Source organism: Mytilus trossulus, chromosome 9, assembly GCF_036588685.1.
Source record: "Mytilus trossulus isolate FHL-02 chromosome 9, PNRI_Mtr1.1.1.hap1, whole genome shotgun sequence".
Lineage (NCBI taxonomy): Eukaryota > Metazoa > Mollusca > Bivalvia > Mytilida > Mytilidae > Mytilus > Mytilus trossulus.
In genome coordinates this window covers 71,555,491-71,574,867 of record NC_086381.1, presented here as the reverse complement: position 1 = coordinate 71,574,867, position 19,377 = coordinate 71,555,491, and the positions used below count along the sequence as shown (strand labels likewise).

Below are 19,377 nucleotides of genomic sequence, written 5' to 3'. Positions count from 1 at the left end.
TCACATATTTCAATATAAATAAAGATTCAGGCATGTAGTAGACACCCTAAGCATTAGTTTGAGCTATAATATACCTCAATGGCATGTCTGGGCGGTGCTGGGGGAAGATGTTCACTATAATTAGGTCTTTCACCTTTCGGATGAAAGACCTATTGTTTTTGTTCTGATTATTATTATTAGGTCTTTCCACTTTTCCGTGGAAAGACCTATTGGTTTTCTTCTGATTATTAGGTCTTTCAACCTTTTCGGTTGAAAGACCTATTGGTTTTTTTTATGATTATTATTATTATTTTTTTTTTTCTTCCGTCAACTTTTTTTTGCTTCGCAGTTTTTTGGTTTTGCAAGATGTCGCTTAGACATATGGTATATGATATGGAACAGTTATTATGCTTTTGTGACTCACATTGTGTAACCAAAATCTTTTCAATGTAAGAGTTATCTCCCCAAACACTGCTTTTTTCTTGTTATCACTTAATATTCGCAACCGGCTAAGAAATCTACAAATTTATTTTCCAAATTGCTCGTTATATCCTCAGGATGTTCTGTTTTAATTTGACCGAAGCTATCCAGAGACTCCATATGAGAGTTATCCCCCCTTTTATATATGATATAAGTGATATGCATTTCTAACTGGTAAACCATAAGTGATAGAGACCTAGGGTCTTTTGATTTAAGATTCTTGGTCCAAAAAAATTAAAATGAGGTCAAGGTCATAGGTCAAGGTCAAATTCTAAATTTTGATTTTGGCTTGTGATCTCTTATTTTCAGAAATCTTATAAGATATCGACAAAATATTTTCACACAATTGTTAGTTGTGACATGTTGTAACACGTAAATATTAGTTGAAAGAGTATGTAGACGTTTGAGGCGAGTTTTCCCCCCTTTTATATCTAATATTAGTTGTATGGTAATATAACTCATTAACAGTATAAGGTAGAGGCCTAGAGTCTTTTGATTTGAGGTCCTTGGCTGATGACCTTGAAATTGAGCTCAAGGTCATAGGTAAATTTAACTTTCTAGATTTTGACCTTTGCTTTTACCTCATATGTATACATGATAAAGCCATGGGATCTAGAAAAAGCCAACCGGATGTGACAATTTGTAAACCGGAAGTAGCTATATTTTGTACTAAATTAATGTAAAAGTATATAGAACCATATATTTTTGGAATCAGTGTCAAGTAAACTATCGAAAAATACCGGCAGTAACATCTTTTAAACCGGAAGTAAAGAATGATTTCCCTTATTTATATCTTTTTGTATAGAAACCATATATTTTTGGAATCAGCATTCAATAAGCTGTCATTTGACGCTAAAATGAACATTTAAAACTAAATTTGAATATTTTCATATCTTTACTGGTGGAAAGCTGACCATCAATGGTTCTCTGAACAATTGGTTTTTAATTATTATTTTTTTTCTTCCGCCAACTTTTTTTCTCTTCGCTGTTTTTTTGTTTCGCAAGATGTCACTTAGATAAATGAAATATGATATGGAACAGTTTATGCGCTTTTGAAACTGACACCGCGAAACCTAATACTTTCCCAGTTTAGAGTTATCTCCCCGAACACTGTTTTTTTTGTTATCGCTTAAACTTCACAACCATTTAAGAAACCGACAAATTTATTTTTCCAAATGGCGTGTTACATCCTCAGGATGTTCTGTTTTATTTTGACCGAAGCCGTATAGAGATTCCATATGAGACTTATTTCCCCTTTTGTTTTTGAATTTTGAAATGTATTTTAAACTGGAAAACCATAAGTGATAGAGACCTCGGGTCTTTTGATTTGAGATCCTTGGTCCAAAAAAAATGAAAATTAGGTCAAGGTCAAAGGTCAAGGTCATGATCTAAAGTTTGACATTCACTTCAAACTGCTTTTTCTTTGAAAAAAGTTAGGGGTAAATTTGAAAAAAATGTGAGCAAACTGTTAGTCGCGACATTATTTATGTTGTGAAATTTTGTCGAAAAAATACGCCTAGTATTTTGGGTGTTTTCATGCCACTGAAATTGGAAAATCAACAAATTGACTAATTATAGCTCCAAACTTTACAGTTCTCATGATGCGTACATGCAATTTATCTTTGTAAATCATACAATCATATAATGCCCACACACAACTTCCCATCTGCCCCCCCCCCCCTTTTTTTTTAGGAATCTTATTTCTATTCTATTATAAAAATGCTAATCCATCTTTTACCCGACAATCTTGTCGGCCCCATCTTGTATATTGTATTTTCTCAATGGAATAACATCACGTGCATGTAACCATCAGAAACTAAGACAAAAAAGATATTTATAATGGTATTTATTTGAAAATATCTTAGCAGCATATGAATTTGCCAAATAAGCGAAGAATTATAATCTAGCCTAGTTCAACTACGGATTTGTATAGTTTCTTTTGATTAAAATAAAAATAGTGTTGGTGTTTTAGGCGACTTTAGCAGCAACATTGCCGTTATTAAATAAAAATATAAATTTTTCGCTTTATGATAATTATAGGTTAAAATGTTCATTAAAATGTATAAATCTGATATTTGTCTTAAAACTACATATAATGGGCATTTTAGGGTGACGTGAAGTTCATCTTCAATAGGAGAGCTACAGCACATGTCATCTCGTGGACTTCTTTTCTTTCATACATTCCATTTTCTATTATTTTAGTGGAGCTACCTCGCAACTCAATTTTGAAAAAGCACTTTAATTTGTTTTTAATTGACAGAATTTTTTTAACAAATAACAGTTGACCAACAGTATATTTTTAAGTCCATTTCGCTCAGTTGAATAGAAATTCCAATTTTTACTCTTCTGTCGTAGAAATATCAATATCATGTTGTTGTTTGTACGTACAACATGTATCATTATATCAAAATGTGTCAGTCCGGACTCCCAGCCAAGATTCACTGAATAACTACGAAATACTTACAGATGATAAAATATGTACACAAAAAGTAATGAATCTGTATGAACGTTATGTACGATGAAGTTGATAAAGTGTTCACCGTGAAGAAAGTAAGTACATGCATGACTATAAATTGTATTTAAAGTCGTAACATATATATACACTTTAACCGTGAGAAAAAAATATAAGCTTTGATGAGCTTTATAACCGACTTTTATATAAAAACCTCAATGTATGAAATTTACACAATTAGAGATGAATGTTTGACAAATGCACGTTACTTTACACGATTGACGAACGCACGATACACGGTTAAGAATTAAGAATGAATGATTGCACCTGTTCAACACACAGAAACTGTGTGGTTCTCCTTTGAAGGGGGTAAAGATACAGAGGTAAGGTAAGGTAAGGTAAGGATGAACGCACGATACACGGTTAAGAATGAATGATTGATGAGCGCACGATACACGATTAAAAATACACGATGCACGCACGTTACACGAAAAATACACGGAGCGATGAATGGTGAACGCACGATTGGTACACGCACGATGCACGCACGCAACACGTACGATACACGATGAACGCACGGAATAATGGTCAGTTTGAATTTTAGAAGGTCTGTATCAATTTGAAACTTAGTATACATGTCCCTTTTGATATGATCTTTCTAAATTTAATGTCAAATTATAGTTTTTTCCCCAAAATTTCACAGTCCATTCGAGCTTTCGGGTCGATCCGGCCCCACGTCGATCCGACCCAAGTCGATCCGTCCCACGTCGATTCGGCCCAAATGCAAAGTCGATCCGGCCCCAACAATTTTTTTTTTATAAGGAACAAAAATAAAGATATATATTAATTGTAATTCATGAATGTGTATGATTTTTATTATAATGTAAAAGGTTTGAGGTAAAAAAAAAAAAAGGGGTCCTTTGAAAATGAGTATGAAACAACTAGGTTGATTCTGGATCATTATGTTTTAATTAAAAGTTTTCAAGATAATTTGGTATAATTATATTAAAACGTATATAAAAGAATACGGTACAAGCCGACCCCTAAGCTGATACATACACACAAATGTTGTTTGATTTGCCGAATCCTGCCACAGGAGTTTGAAATCCTATCAATAAAGGGGGGGGGGATATACCAAAGTCGACTATCACAGTAGAGCTTCTCTCGATTTCAAACTCCTGTGATCCTATTTTTCAATAGAAAATGATAGTGCGAGTGAGGCATCCGTGTACTAGGGACACATTCTTGTTTTTTTTAAATTTTTTATAACACTTATAACTTACTATCCTGGATTTGTACATAACTTGGATAGAATCTAGGCTAGTATCTAGAAGGATATTTTATGATAATTTATTTCTTGTTTTTCCGTATATTAATTACTTTTAAATGGATTTTTTTTCCACATGCCATGCGGTGTGCATTAAAAGTTTTTTTTATATTAGATTTATCAAGGATTTGTATTGTAACTATACAAATCCTTGGATTCATAATCCCATATGGATTTTGACCACACATAGACAGAATCAAAATATATATACAGTATCTATAAAAGACTGCGATTATTTTTTATCCTTTTTCCTTATTTTTTGTTGAGCCTACCACATTTGAAAATACCTGTACCAAGTCAGGAATATGACAGTTCTTGTCCATTCGTTTTTGATGTGTTTTGTGACTCTTTTGTTATTTGATTTTGCCATATGGACTTTCCGAATTGATTTTCTTCTTAGTTCAGTGTTTTTGTGATTTTACTTTACTACATTCTGTACTTACACTCTTTTTACAACAAAAGTAGGCGAGACACTGGGTTCCGCGTAACTCTTACGATTTTTCTAAAATCTCTTTAATAAAAGATCATAATATATTTTAATGATAAGATGAAAAGAAAATGATTTCACACTTCACATTGACAAATACAGACTTTTCCAAAAAAGTATAGAAAAATTCAGAAAACTGGAATAAAATATACTACTTGTCTATGGTACTGTCATAAGCACATTACTAACAAGCCGCTTTTGTTATAAATAGCTAAATTATGCATTCATATTTTAGAACAAGAAAAGTCTATAAAAGATGAAAATGACACAAATTAAATAATCCCCACTGACTCAAGAGTAACAAAGTTAAGAACCATCGAACACTTCAAATAATATCTTATCACAATAGTATGGAAGCGCATATGGTACACCCCTTGTAAAGTTATTTTGTTGCTAATAAGTCGGAATTATAAGTTATGTTGTGTGTTATAAGCTGGAATCAAATAATCATGTGGAGTCAACTTGTCCGAATGATAAAGAAATAATTGCATTACAAGGTCGACTTTCTAATATAAATGTAATGACATAGTAATAAAAAGTCGACATCATAAATTCAACTTGTTAATTGATTAAGTCGACAACTTGTTTATTTGAAGATGACATAAAACCACGTGACTACTTTGGAAAAACGTAGGTCTATCTTGTTTCGATTTCCATATTTCGTTTGTTTAATATGCTTCGGTTGTGTGAGTTCTTTTGTATGAAGAGGGGTTACAGTACGACAGTCAAATATCAGAAAAAAGTACTAAAAAATTACAATATTTCGGACATAAGGGGGATTTACCCCCCCCCCCCCCCCCCCCTTATTAAGTCAGGCCGTTTAATTTCCTTAGTTCTCAAATGGATTCGGTATAATGATAAATTCGTGAAGGATTCAACGGAACTTTCTGTTGTATGACATTGCTGAGTGTCAGTGTAAAATTGAAATGTTGACTATAAAAAAAATAATTCTGTAACATACAATATTTGATAAATTGGGTTTCTTTTTCTGTACATGCTTATATTTTGGTCTTTGAGATCAAAGCATCTACAAAAAAAACAACATTTAAAAAAATCTTGTATGATCTAAAGTATTACCGGTAACTCCTCTCACAATTCATAGAGATTTACGAAACAGTTTTACTCACTGTATCTATGTCGAATCGCAGAGAATTATATCGAAGGAAGCGCACGTGGAGGGATCCGCTAGCTAAATAAAAAAAAAGAAGATCAGCAAAACCTTTACCGCATATAGAAAGCTATGAAAGAAAGCATCATAATTGACATGTATAACTACACAGGCGGGAAACATAACAATCTATATGACCAAGACGCCGACGCCACTACTCAATAAAGTTGTGAGATGTGGTGTGATTGCCAATGAGACAACTAGCTACCTGAGTTTAAATAAAGAGGATGTAAGCAATCACAGACAGCCGTACGACCTTTAACAAATCTAATAGACCTCCACATGGAAATATGAAACAATTCAAACGAAAAATGTATCGGCCTTATTTATAACAAAACAATTTACAAAAAAAAAATAAATATGAACCAACGTCAACTTTTGAACTACATGCTCTTGATTTGTGACGGGCATGTAAAGAATGTGGTGGGGTTAAACATGTCTGTGAGCGCTTAACCTTACACCAAACATGGGAACGCCGTGTCACAGCACAACAAAATCAATAAAACATCAGTTGAAGCTAGATAACTCAATATATCGGTATTACTAGTCAATATAAATTCATCAAAATCCGGCAAAGATCTCGAAAAGTGGGTTGATCCTGCTCAACGTGAGTCAGCTGTCGTCATGTTATTCGTGAAATTACAATCCCATTGATTTTGTCGAATATGGAAGGTCATCCTCGAGGAAAAGCGGAAGGAATTATGGTTTCAACAATTGGAACATATATTATTCTTTGTGTTCCTGTAATTGAGTGTGAGATGATTAAAAGTGTTCCATTTGTTGACAATAAAGTACTAGTCATTTGATGTATGTCGAGCCTGCGACATTAATGTCGCGGAAGTGAGACAAAGCAAATAGTTATGCAGTCGTCAATAATAATGGCGTCGGCGTCTTCGTCTTTCTCATGTTTCTCATTTTTTCCCCACATTTATCATTTCGGGATCTTTCATACTAGCTTACTATGCAGTATGTTTTGTTTCTCATTGTTAAAGACCATATAGTGACATATAGCTGTTTACTTCTCAGTGATTTGGTATGTTTTGGAGATATGTCTTATTGGCTTTCATACCACATCTTCTTAGTTTTAAGTATTAAGAAAATAGACGTGGTATAATTGCCAATCAGATAAACAGTTCAAACGAGAATACTAACGAACTTATTAAGCAAGTCCAAACCTTGTATGTGTAGTCGTTGAACTCTAGGTTCCCACGTAAAATTAAAATGTCACTTTTTCAAGAAGAATAAACTCACGAAAGCACGAAAAAATCACTAAATTCACGTTCATAGTTTTGATTTTGACCGCCTGACAACTTTACGGAAATATCAAAGTGATTGTAAATGAGGACTCTGTGATGGGCAACTAATAATATCCGTGTTTTAAAGATTTTAATGATATCAAGCCTATCAAGCCAGTCCAGTTCAAACTACTATCACGTGGTACAATTCTCATTTACATATTATGAATATTAATTAGCAAAACCACTACTCATTTCTGGCTATGATTTTTAATCTACACCATTGTACTTTATTAGTTTTAAATAAAGTTGAATTCTTTGATTCATCGTTTGATAAATTGGACCTCGTAATTTTAGTATTATAGATACATAGTCTGTTGATTTTTCTACAACGGTTCTTCCAGGCTTTTCCACTGTAGTTGTTTAACCATGTGTGTTACACAGCCAGGTGTTCGGTCTGAGTAGTTATTGTTAACGAATCTTGCTGCTTTTTTATTTCAATAAATCGTTGTCAAAGCCTATCCCAGCACCCCAACTCTGAGACTACTATATATAGTCTCAGCCCAACTCCATAGATCATAAGGTAACAAATAAATTGAAGTTGCCATTTTATTATCATCATGAGTCGAACAAGCGCATGAATGTAATCAATACGCATTCTAGTTTTTTTTTATCAAACTGTATATTGACCTATTAATTTAAGAATAATAGTGTTCAAATATATCAATAATATATTCATGTTGTAAGTTATTGTCGACTCATTTTGACGTAAACGTTTTTAAACCAATGGCACGATACGATTTATTTTTCGATTATCTCTAATATTTACTCATTTGATATGGTAAAGTCCCAACAGTTTCGAATAAGATCTTCCCAGCATATTACCATTGGTTTTCCTCCCCCTTACTTATATTCCCCTTGTATACAACATGTGATTACCCCCGCTAGGTTATACTTCGACACTTGAGTAGATGAGAGCGAAATAACAGCAGGGGTCGAGTTAAGTGGGATATTCGCGTCTGTATTTTTGTAGTACATGATGGATTCGGAACCAGGACCCTCGACATCTTTACCTTTTAAGATGCCCCAGCCAAAACGAAAAGCATCTTTGGAGTGCCCAGGATCATTGAAAGTTGATTTACCAGACTGGGTGTCTAACTGGAAAAGACACAATCTTGAGAGCTTAAACATTTACTACGCAAAAGACTTTTCCCTGGATCCACTCGAAGTACTTAAACGAATGAAAACAGTAACAGATTTGGATGAGGAACAACTCTCATACATTCACTCAGTACGGGATTTCTTGAAGTTTGATGCATCAGTTTTAAAGTTAAAGTTTCAAAGATCAGTGGTTCAATCCACAATTGCTAGATTATATTCAAAGCTGACAAAAGAACCTAACATGTAAGCAATAAATTAATACATCTCTACACAAACATGATAAAGGGATTTTCTCTTTATAACAATAACAGCTTTCTTGTATTAAGCAGTTTGATGCCAGAGGTACTCCTGTGTCCATACAGGCAGGTATTACCTGTAAATGGGGACGAAGTCTATGAATTATTTTTTTTGTAACTTAAATATATTTGTAAAAAAAAAATTGTTTTTTCTTCCGATTTTGGTTCTGTTGTTAGGGATTTTAGTTGTGAAGTTATTTCAGTTATGACATCATATTCAATGTAAACAAAGAAACGCTGTCATCAGGTAACGTTTTTTTAATAACAAACATTTTTTTTTTAAATGAATTAGTATTACATGTATTAGTTCCTTTCTTAGACTGATACATACACATTTTTTCAAAGCCTCATGTAAACAAGACCGGAAGTGGAAGGAAATTTCTAGATCTGCGCCTATCTGGAAATTCAAAAATGCAACAAAAAAAAGTGAATTTATTAGTACAATGAACGTGATGAAAAATTCAGGAAATTTACTGATTTATTTATTTTTTTATTGAATATTCTATTGTAATAGGGGACTTCGTCCCCATATAAAGTTTTGGTCATGATGATATGATTCTTTCTAAATGCCAAATTAGATTTTTACCTCAAATTCACTGTTCACTGAACATAGAAAATGATAGTGTGAGTGGGGCATCTGTGTACTATAGAAACATTCTTGTTTGGTCTGTTTTTTTAATACTATTAGCAATACAAATCACTGTATTAAAGAGATAATCATAACTGCAATTACGATTATCCCAATATGGCGACGGCAGATATAGGTAAAATTTTTACTGTCATTTTTCTCAAATTTAGCATGTTTTTGTCAATAGTTACTCAGCTACTTTGTTTTTCCATACCATTACATCATATTTGAATCGTACTGATGGACGGGAATTGTCTAAGCACTTTGAAAATTGCCGTTGAAAAATTCGGGATGATAATCGTAACTCTATGGAACTTTTTCTTGTTTGATAATCGTAATTTCTTTATCGGATAATAGTTACTTAAAAACATCTTTCAGTATTTCAGTGGTTTTAAAATGCAAATGTACAGTTAATTGATGACATTTACGGAAAATAAAATAAATGAAGAAACTTGTAGGTTTTTAATAATATCTAAGACAAATTTACTTATATATCTCTCGATTTATGGGCGTTTTTCTACAAAACCGTGATTTCTTTTCCCAGCAAAATTAAAAAAAAATGTTTTTTATCTTTACAAGTAATCAAGTTTTTGTGCAGTCAGTACATGAAATTAGATTTAACATTTTTTAAGCAAAGAAACATACTATTTTTAGAAGGACTAATAAGTTAAATTGATTCCTGAATGATTCAAAATATCCAAATTGGCATGTCCCTAGACACCCTATTCAACATTCATTCTCAATGTTTGCAAGAGAAGTTATGTTTTTATAACGGCAGTTTAATTGTTGACAAAAAAAAGAGCACACCAATGGATCAGAGTAATACCGTATTTTTGTTAATATCCACTCCGAAACGGTTCAAATCTCCTTCAGTATCTGGTTTTAAAATTATGAAAAAATAAGTGTACAGCTTAGGGACGACACCAAAAGTTCAAAGAAGGATGAAAAACTTAATTCACATAGTTTTTCTCTGACCCCCACACCCCCTCTCTTAACTTAGGCCACGGTTTTTTAATTTGTTGGTTTACGGATTTTTCCCATAAAAAAGTCGGGTCGGTCGGTCGGAAAAAGAAAAAAAAATATCTTTGAAAACTGAAAAAATTTGCAAAATAAATATATATTTCACCTTACTAACAAAATGTTTGTCTTGTATGCTGTTTTGTCATCATTTCTTAACATTCAGTTCGATGAAATATTATTGATCAGTGATTATGAACATCGCATGACATCGTTTAATAATTTCCTGTAAAAAAGGGGGGTTGCACGGACAAAGACGAAATTAAATCGTTATAATATTTCACAAACAAGAAAAACAGATTCGGGTAGCTCTCAATCAATTCCAGAAATCTTGGTGAATAATGATCTTCAAGCACAAAAACTGATATAGAAAAAAATGTAAAAACGTCGTACAAAAATAAGTTTCAACACACGTGTCGAAAAACGTAATAGACTCGTCCACTGGAAACATGACAAAATCAGGTTAATCAATTGTCATGCAATCCGGTTTTTGTCCCAATGATCAATATTTTTCGTTTAAAATCTATGAAACAAGAAAATTTCAAATGATTTGTTAATATTCAGTACTTTAATTGATGTATTCCACCTGTCCACATTTGGACAAGTCTATTTCTCTGAGATGATGCATCTTACGGACTGATGACAAATAAGGGAAACGAACTTTTTAAACACAGGTTTCGTTCCGCAAAATTATTTGCGCAAAAGACATTTCAAGGTCAGTTTGTCTATTTTTAGAAACGTAAATTGGAAGTGTTTTATTTTTCACAACAGAAAGTGTTATCGACTTTGTTAATGATTAATGCATTTCATTTCATAAAAAAAGAAAATTTTAATTATATTTCAAGGAAAATGCATTTATAAGGGTCGGCGGGAATAAAAAAGCATGAAAGTCTATTTTATTTTTATTCTGAGCTGAAAATCGGAAAAATCGGGTCGGCGGATCCATAAACCAACAAATAAAAAACCGTGGCCTTAATTTGGGAAAAATTTATTGACCGATAGGAATATATGTAAAATCTATTTTAGATTAACAAAACTTGCAGCAATGTTGACCAGTGTTGACCCCCCACCCCCAAACTATTTGATTTAAGTTTTTTATCCTACATCGATCTTTTGATGTCGTCCCTTAGTACATTGTACGTGCTTTGATGAATATAATCATTTTTTGTCGAGCCTGCAACTTTTGTTGCAGAAAGCTCGACATAGGGATAGTGTTCCGGCGGCAGCTACGGCGGCGGCGGTGTTAGCTCACTTCTTAAAAGCTTTATATTTTAGAAGGTAGAAGACCTGGATGCTTCATACTTTGTATATATAGATGCTTCATGTTACGAACTTTCCGTCAGTCACATGTCCAATGTCCTTGACCTCATTTTCATGGTTCAGTGACTACTTGAAAAAAAAGTTAAGATTTTTTGTAATGTTAAATTCTCTCTTATTATAAGTAATTGGATAACTATATTTGGTATGTGCGTACCTTGCAAGGTCCTCATGCCCGTCAGACAGTTTTCACTTGACCTCCACCTCATTTCATGGATCAGTGAACAAGGTTAAGTTTTGGTGGTCAAGTCCATATCTCAGATACTATAAGCAATAGGTCTAGTATATTTGGTGTATGGAAGGACTGTAAGGTGTACATGTCCAACTGGCAGGTGTCATCTGGCCTTGACCTCTTTTTCATGGTTCAGTGGTTATAGTTAAGTTTTTGTGCTTTGGTCTGTTTTTCTTATATTATATGCAATAGGTCTACTATATTTGGTATATGGAATGATTGTAAGGTGTACATGTCTAGCTGACAGGTTTCATCTGACCTTGACCTCATTTTCATGGTTCAGTGGTCAAAGTTTAATTTTTGAGTTTTGGTCTATTTTTCTAATACATTTTGTACTTTATGCATTAGGTCAACTATATTTAGTGTATGGAAATGATTTATGATCTATTTGTCTGTTACGCAGGTTTTATTTGACCTTGACCTTATTTTCACAGCTTATTGTTCAGTGTTAAGTTCTTGTGTTTTGGTCTGTTTTTATACGACCGCAAATTTTGAAAAAATTTTCGTCGTATATTGCTATCACGTTGGCGTCGTCGTCGTCGTCGTCGTCGTCGTCGTCGTCCGAATACTTTTAGTTTTCGCACTCTAACTTTAGTAAAAGTAAATAGAAATCTATGAAATTTTAACACAAGGTTTATGACCATAAAAGGAAGACTGGTATTGATTTTGGGAGTTTTGGTCCCAACATTTTAGGAATTAGGGGCCAAAAAGGGCCCAAATAAGCATTTTCTTGGTTTTCGCACTATAACTTTAGTTTAAGTTAATAGAAATCTATGAAATTTTGACACAAGGTTTATAACCACAAAATAAAGGTTGGGATTGATTTTGGGAGTTTTATTTTCAACAGTTTAGGAATTAGGGGCCAAAAAAGGGCCCAAATAAGCATTATTCTTGGTTTTCGCACAATAACTTTAGTTAAAGTAAATAGAAATCAATGAAATTTAAACACAATGTTTATGACCACAAAAGGAAGGTTGGTATTGATTTTGGGAGTTTCGGTCCCAACAGTTTAGGAATTAGGGGCCAAAAAGGGACCCAAATAAGCATTTTTCTTGGTTTTCGCACCATAGCGTTAGTATAAGTGAATAGAAATATATGAAATTTAAACACAAGGTTTATGACTATAAAAGGAAGGTTGGTATTGATTTTGGAAGTTTTGGTCCCAACAGTTAAGGAAAAAGGGGCCCAAACGGTCCAAAATTAATCTTTGTTTGATTTCATCAAAATTGAATAATTGGGGTTCTTTAATATGCCGAATCTAACTGTGTATGTAGATTCTTAATTTTTGGTCCCTTTTTCAAATTGGTCTACATTAAGGTCCAAAGGGTCCAAAATTAAACTTAGTTTGATTTTAACAAAAATTGAAACCATGGGGTTCTTTGATATGCTGAATCTAAAAATGTACTTAGATTTTTGATTATTGGCCCAGTTTTCAAGTTGGCCCAAATCGGGGTCCAAAATTAAACATTGTTTGATTTCATCAAAAATTGAATAATTGGGGTTCTTTGATATGCCAAATCTAACTGTGTATGTAGATTCTTCATTTTTGGTCCAGTTTTAAAATTGGTCTAAATTAAAGTGCAAAGGGTCCAAAATTAAACTAAGTTTGATTTTAACAAAAAATAAATTCTTGGGCCTCTTTGATATGCTGAATCTAAACATGTACTTAGATTTTTGATTATGGGCCCAGTTTTCAAGTTGGTCCAAATCAGGATCTAAAATTATTATATTAAGTATTGTGCAATAGCAAGTCTTTTCAATTGCACAGTATTGTGCAATGGCAAGAAATATCTAATTTCACAATATTGTGAAATAGCAAATTTTTTTTTAATTAAGAGTTATCTTTCTTTGTCCAGTATAGTAAGCAAGAAATATCTGCAAGAATTTTTTTTAATTGGAGTTATCTTTCTTTGTCCAGAATCAACTTAAATCTTTGTTATATACAATATACAATGTATATTCACTTTTTACTACCAACTGATAAATTTAAATAATCTTTACCATTCAGTGATAACAAGCAGTTTTTTTACATCATGTATTTAAATGAGTAGTAATTGTTGCAAACTCCATTAGAATATTTTAATTGAAATAAGTTTTGGAATAAGGGAAAGGGGGATGTGAATAAAAAATTGGGTTAAATTTTTCTCATTTGAAATTTCATAAATAAAAAGAAAATTTCTTCAAACATTTTTTTGAGAGGATTAATATTCAACAGCATAGTGAATTGCTCTAAGAGAAAACAAAAATTTTAAGTTCATTTGAATACATTCATTCTGTGTCAGAAACCTATGCTGTGTCAACTATTTAATCACAATCCAAATTAAGAGCGGAATCCATCTTGAATGTTGTGTCCATACTTGCCCCAACCGTTCAGGGTTCAACCTCTGCGGTCGTATAAAGCTACGCCCTGCGGAGCATCTGGTTCTGAATTTATTGGCAATAAGGCCATAATAAATAATAGGTTTGTTTGCCCAAACGCTACCTACCCAGAAAAAAGCTGCCTACTCAAATTCTTTTATTGTCCTGATTTGAAGAAGTTTTTTTTTAATCAAATAGGCATGAAGACTTATAAACATCTGATAATTCAATTTCTTTTTTTGAAGAAAAAAAAAGAAAAAGCCTACCTACCTACCCACTGTGTTAACCTTGGGTAGGGTTTGGACAAACCAAAATATTTTTAAGTGTGGCCTAAGTCAACTATATTTTTAGCTCACCTGGCCCGAAGGGCCAAGTGAGCTTTTCCCATCACTTTGCGTCCGGCGTCCGTCGTCCGTCGTCTGTCGTCCGTCGTCCGTCGTCCGTCGTCGTTAACTTTTACAAAAATCTTCTCCTCTGAAACTACTGGGCCAAATTGAACCAAACTTGGCCACAATCATCATTGGGGTATCTAGTTTAAAAAATGTGTGGCGTGACCCGGTCAACCAACCAAGATGGCCGCCACGGCTAAAAATAGAACATAGGGGTAAACTGCAGTTTTTGGCTTATAACTCAAAAACCAAAGCATTTAAAGGAAATCTGACATGGAGTAAAAATATTTATCAGGTCAAGATCTATCTGCCCTGAAATTTTCAGATGAATCGGTCAACCCGTTGTTGGGTTGCTGCCCCTGAATTGGTAATTTTGTGGAAATTTTGCAGTTTTTGGTTATTATCTTGAATATTATTATAGATAGAGATAAACTGTAAACAGCAATAATGTTTAGTAAAGTAGGATTTACAAATAAGTCAACATGACCGAAATGGTCAGTTGACCCGTTTAGGAGTTATTGCCCTTTATAGTCAATTTTTAACCATTTTTCGTAAATCTTAGTTATCTTTTACAAAAATCTTCTCCTCTGAAACTACTGGGCCAAATTGAACCAAACTTGGCCACAATCATCATTGGGGTATCTAGTTTAAAAAATGTGTGGCGTGACCCGGTCATCAAACCAAGATGGCCGCCACGGCAAAAAATAGAACATAGGGGTAAAATGCAGTTTTTGGCTTATAACTCAAAAACCAAAGCATTTAGAGGAAATCTGACATGGAGTAAAAATGTTTATCAGGTCAAGATCTATCTGCCCTGAAATTTTCAGATGAATCTGTCAACCCGTTGTTGGGTTGCTGCCCCTGAATTGGTAATTTTGTGGAAATTTTGCAGTTTTTGGTTATTATCTTGAATATTATTATAGATAGAGATAAACTGTAAACAGCAATAATGTTTAGTAAAGTAGGATTTACAAATAAGTCAACATGACCGAAATGGTCAGTTGACCCGTTTAGGAGTTATTGTCCTTTATAGTCAATTTTTAACCATTTTCGTAAATCTTAGTTATCTTTTACAAAAATCTTCTCCTCTGAAACTACTGGGCCAAATTAATCCAGACTTGGCAATCATCATCTTTGGGGTATCTTGTTTTAAAAATGTGTCCGGTGACCCGACTATCAAATCAAGATGGCCGCCACAGCTAAAAATAGAACATAGGGGTAAAATGCAGTTTTTGGCTTATAACTCAAAAACCAAAGCATTTAGAGCAAATCCAACACATGGTAAAATTATTAATCAGATCAAGATCTATCTGCCCTATAATTTTCAGATGAATCTGACAACCCATTGTTGGGTTGCTGCCCCTAAATCGGTAATTTTAAGGAAATTTTGCTGTTTTTGGTTATTATCTTAAATTTTATTATAGATAGAGATAAACTGTAAACAGCAATTATGTTCAGCAAAGTAAGATTTACAAATAAGTCAACATGACCGAAATTGTCAATTGACCCCCTAAGGAGTTATTGTCCTTTATAGTCAATTTTTAACAATTTTCATAAAATTTGTAAATTTTTATTTACATTTTCCACTGAAACTACTGGGCCAAGTTCAAATGTAAGCAGCAAGACTAGTAAAGTAAGATTTACAAACACATCACCATCACCAAAACACAATTTTGTCATGAATCCATATGCTTCCTTTGTTTGATATTCACATAGACCAAGGTGAGCGACACAGGCTCTTTGGAGCCTCTAGTTTGTATTGAAGAATTGTTAGCTGTACATTTCAGCCTGGCATGGTTCATCTGACCTTGACCTCATTTTCATGGTTCATTGATCAATGTTTTGTTTTCTTTTTTAATGTTGAGTTTATGTGAGAGTTGTAATAAAGCTTTATATTTGGTCTATCAACATATTTTTATATCTATGATAAGTAAAGAAGGCGAGACATTTCAGCGTGTGCACACTTGTGTTACTATTGCAATATAGAGATTGTGTGGGGGGGGGGGACAATAAAACATGTAAACATGTCCACTACAAAACAGTCACCTACGAAACAAGTATTAGAGATTATTTTTTTTTTCAATTGTATTCGTGCAAAACAAATAACAAGGGTTAGCATGGTTAGTTTCATATAATTTTCAGAATGTTATCAACATAACCATTCTCAGTTTTATCAATCACAAATCTGATTTAGGGTGACACATGCGTTTCCCCCGACAATTATTGCCATATATCATAACTTCCTTTAAAATTTCCTCCTCGCTCATTCCAATATTTTATGACATTCCTAGTTCTTGGAGTTTTCTTTAATTTAACATAGTTCGTGTTTTTCCCATATCCAAATTTCTTGAAGCTTGTTCACCCTTCCAATTGTATGATATAATAATATGTAGCTGTTTTCATTAGAACTATTAATAATATACATGTATGCACAAACAAGATATATCATAAGATGTTGAAACGTGATTAATTCATCACGCATAATTTCATCATGTGCTATCCGATATACGTTCTTATTGTCAATATCAATAAAACACTATGATCCAGTGACGATTATCTTCAAATTTTTTAATGCCATAATTCAATTATCTTTTTTCCAAGTTACGATTATCATCTCGAATATTTCAACGGCAATTTTCAAAGCGCTTAGACAATTCCAGTCCACGGTTACGATTCAAATATGATGTAATGGTATAGAAAAACCTGCAGCTGAGTAACTATTGACAAAAACATGCTACATTTGAGAAAAATGACTGTAAAGATTTTACCTATATCTGCCGTCCCCATATTGGGATAATCGTAATTGCAGCTAGGATTATCTCTTTTAGACTTTAATACCAGTGACAAATGTACATGTAGGTCAACTATATTCATTGATATTATGTGTATGCAGTGATATTGTTTGCCTTAAATTAGTGGAGAATAAAGGCTTTTTCCTCTGGAGAAGAATCCCAATTTGAAAAAAAATGGCTTAAAATTATTTACAAAAAGACATTTTTTTTTAGCTCACCTGGCCCGAAGGGCCAAGTGAGCTTTTCCCATCACTTTGCGTCCGTCGTCCGTCGTCCGTCGTCTGTCGTCCGTCGTCCGTCGTCGTTAACTTTTACAAAAATCTTCTCCTCTGAAACTACTGGGCCAAATCAAACCAAACTTGGCCACAATCATCATTGGGGTATCTAGTTTAAAAAATGTGTGGCGTGACCCGGTCAACCAACCAAGATGGCCGCCAGGGCTAAAAATAGAACATAGGGGTAAAATGCAGTTTTTGGCTTATAACTCAAAAACCAAAGCATTTAGAGCAAATTTGACATGGGGTAAATATGTTTATCAGGTCAAGATCCATCTGCCCTGAAATTTTCAGATGAATCGGTCAATCGGTTGTTGGGTTGCTGCCCCTGAATTGGTAATTTTAAGGAAATTTTGCTGTTTTTGGTTTTTATCTTGAATATTATTATAGATAGAGATAAACTGTTAACAGCAATAATGTTCAGCAAAGTAAGATCTACAAATAAGTCAAAATGACCAAAATGGTCAGTTGACCCGTTTAGGAGTTATTGCCCTTTATAGTAAATTTTTCACCATTTTTCGTAAATTAAAGTAATCTTTTACAAAAATCTTCTCCTCTGAAACTACTGGGCCAAGTTAATCCAAACTTGGCCACAATCATCTTTGGGGTATCTAGTTTAAAAAATGTGTGGCGTGACCTGGTCAACCAACCAAGATGGCCGCCACAGCTAAAAATAGAACATAGGGGTAAAATGCAGTTTTTGGCATATAACTCAAAAACCAAAACCTTTTGAGGAAATTTGACATGAGATAAAAATGTTTATCAGGTCAAGATCTATCTGCCCTGAAATTTTCAGATGAATCAGTCAATTGGTTGTTGGGTTGCTGCTCCTGAATCGGTAATTTTAAGGAAATTTTGCTGTTTTTGGTTTTTATCTTGAATATTATTATAGATAGAGATAAACTGTAAACAGCAATAATGTTCAACAAAATATTATCTACAAACAAGTCAACATGACCGAAATGGTCAGTTGACCTGTTTAGGAGTTATTGCCCTTTATAGTCAATTTTTAACCATTTTTTCGTAAATCTTAGTTATCTTTACAAAAATCTTCTCCTCTGAAACTACTGGGCCAAATTAATCCAAACTTGGCAACAATCATCTTTGGGGTATATAGTTTAAAAAATGTGTGGCGTGACCAGGTCAACCAACCAAGATGGCCACAAAGGCTAAAAATAGAACATAGGGGTAAAATGCAGTTTTTGGCTTATAACTCAAAACCAAAGCATTTAGAGCAATCTGACTTGGTGTGAATTTGTTTATCAGATCAATATCTATCTGCCCTGTAATTGGAAGATGAATCTGACAACCTGTTGTTGGGTTGCTGCCCGTGAATCGGTAATTTTAAGGAAATTTTGCTGTTTTTGGTTATTATCTTGAATATTATTATAGATAAAGATAAACTGTAAACAGCAATAATGTTCAGCATAGTAGGATCTATAAATAAGTCAACATGACCGAAATGGTCAATTGACCCCCTAAGGAGTTATTGTCCTTTATAGTCAATTTTTAACAATTTTCATAAAATTTTAAATTTTTAATTAACATTTCCACTGATACTACTGGGCCAATTTCAATATAGATAGAGATAATTGTAAGCAGCAAGACTGTTTAGTAAAGTAAGATTTAAAAACACATCACCATCAACAAAACACAATTTTGTCATGAATTCATCTGCTTCCTTTGTTTAATATTCACATATACCAAGGTGAGCGACACAGGCTCTTTAGAGCCTCTAGTTCCAAACAGTGCTGTCTCAGTAGAAATTGTGCATGAATGCAAAC

General features: G+C 33.5%; 1 protein-coding gene across 1 annotated transcript in view; it reads left to right on the top strand.

Moving 5' to 3' along the window:
* Positions 1-8,045: 8,045 nt before the first annotated feature.
* Positions 8,046-19,377, top strand: part of LOC134683346 (uncharacterized) — a 46,517-nt gene continuing 35,185 nt past the window's right edge. Inside the window, exon 1 of the mRNA XM_063542595.1 lies at positions 8,046-8,532. Within this exon, the coding sequence (XP_063398665.1) occupies positions 8,165-8,532 (368 nt within the window). The 5' untranslated portion in view covers positions 8,046-8,164. The remainder of the gene's footprint in view (positions 8,533-19,377) is intronic.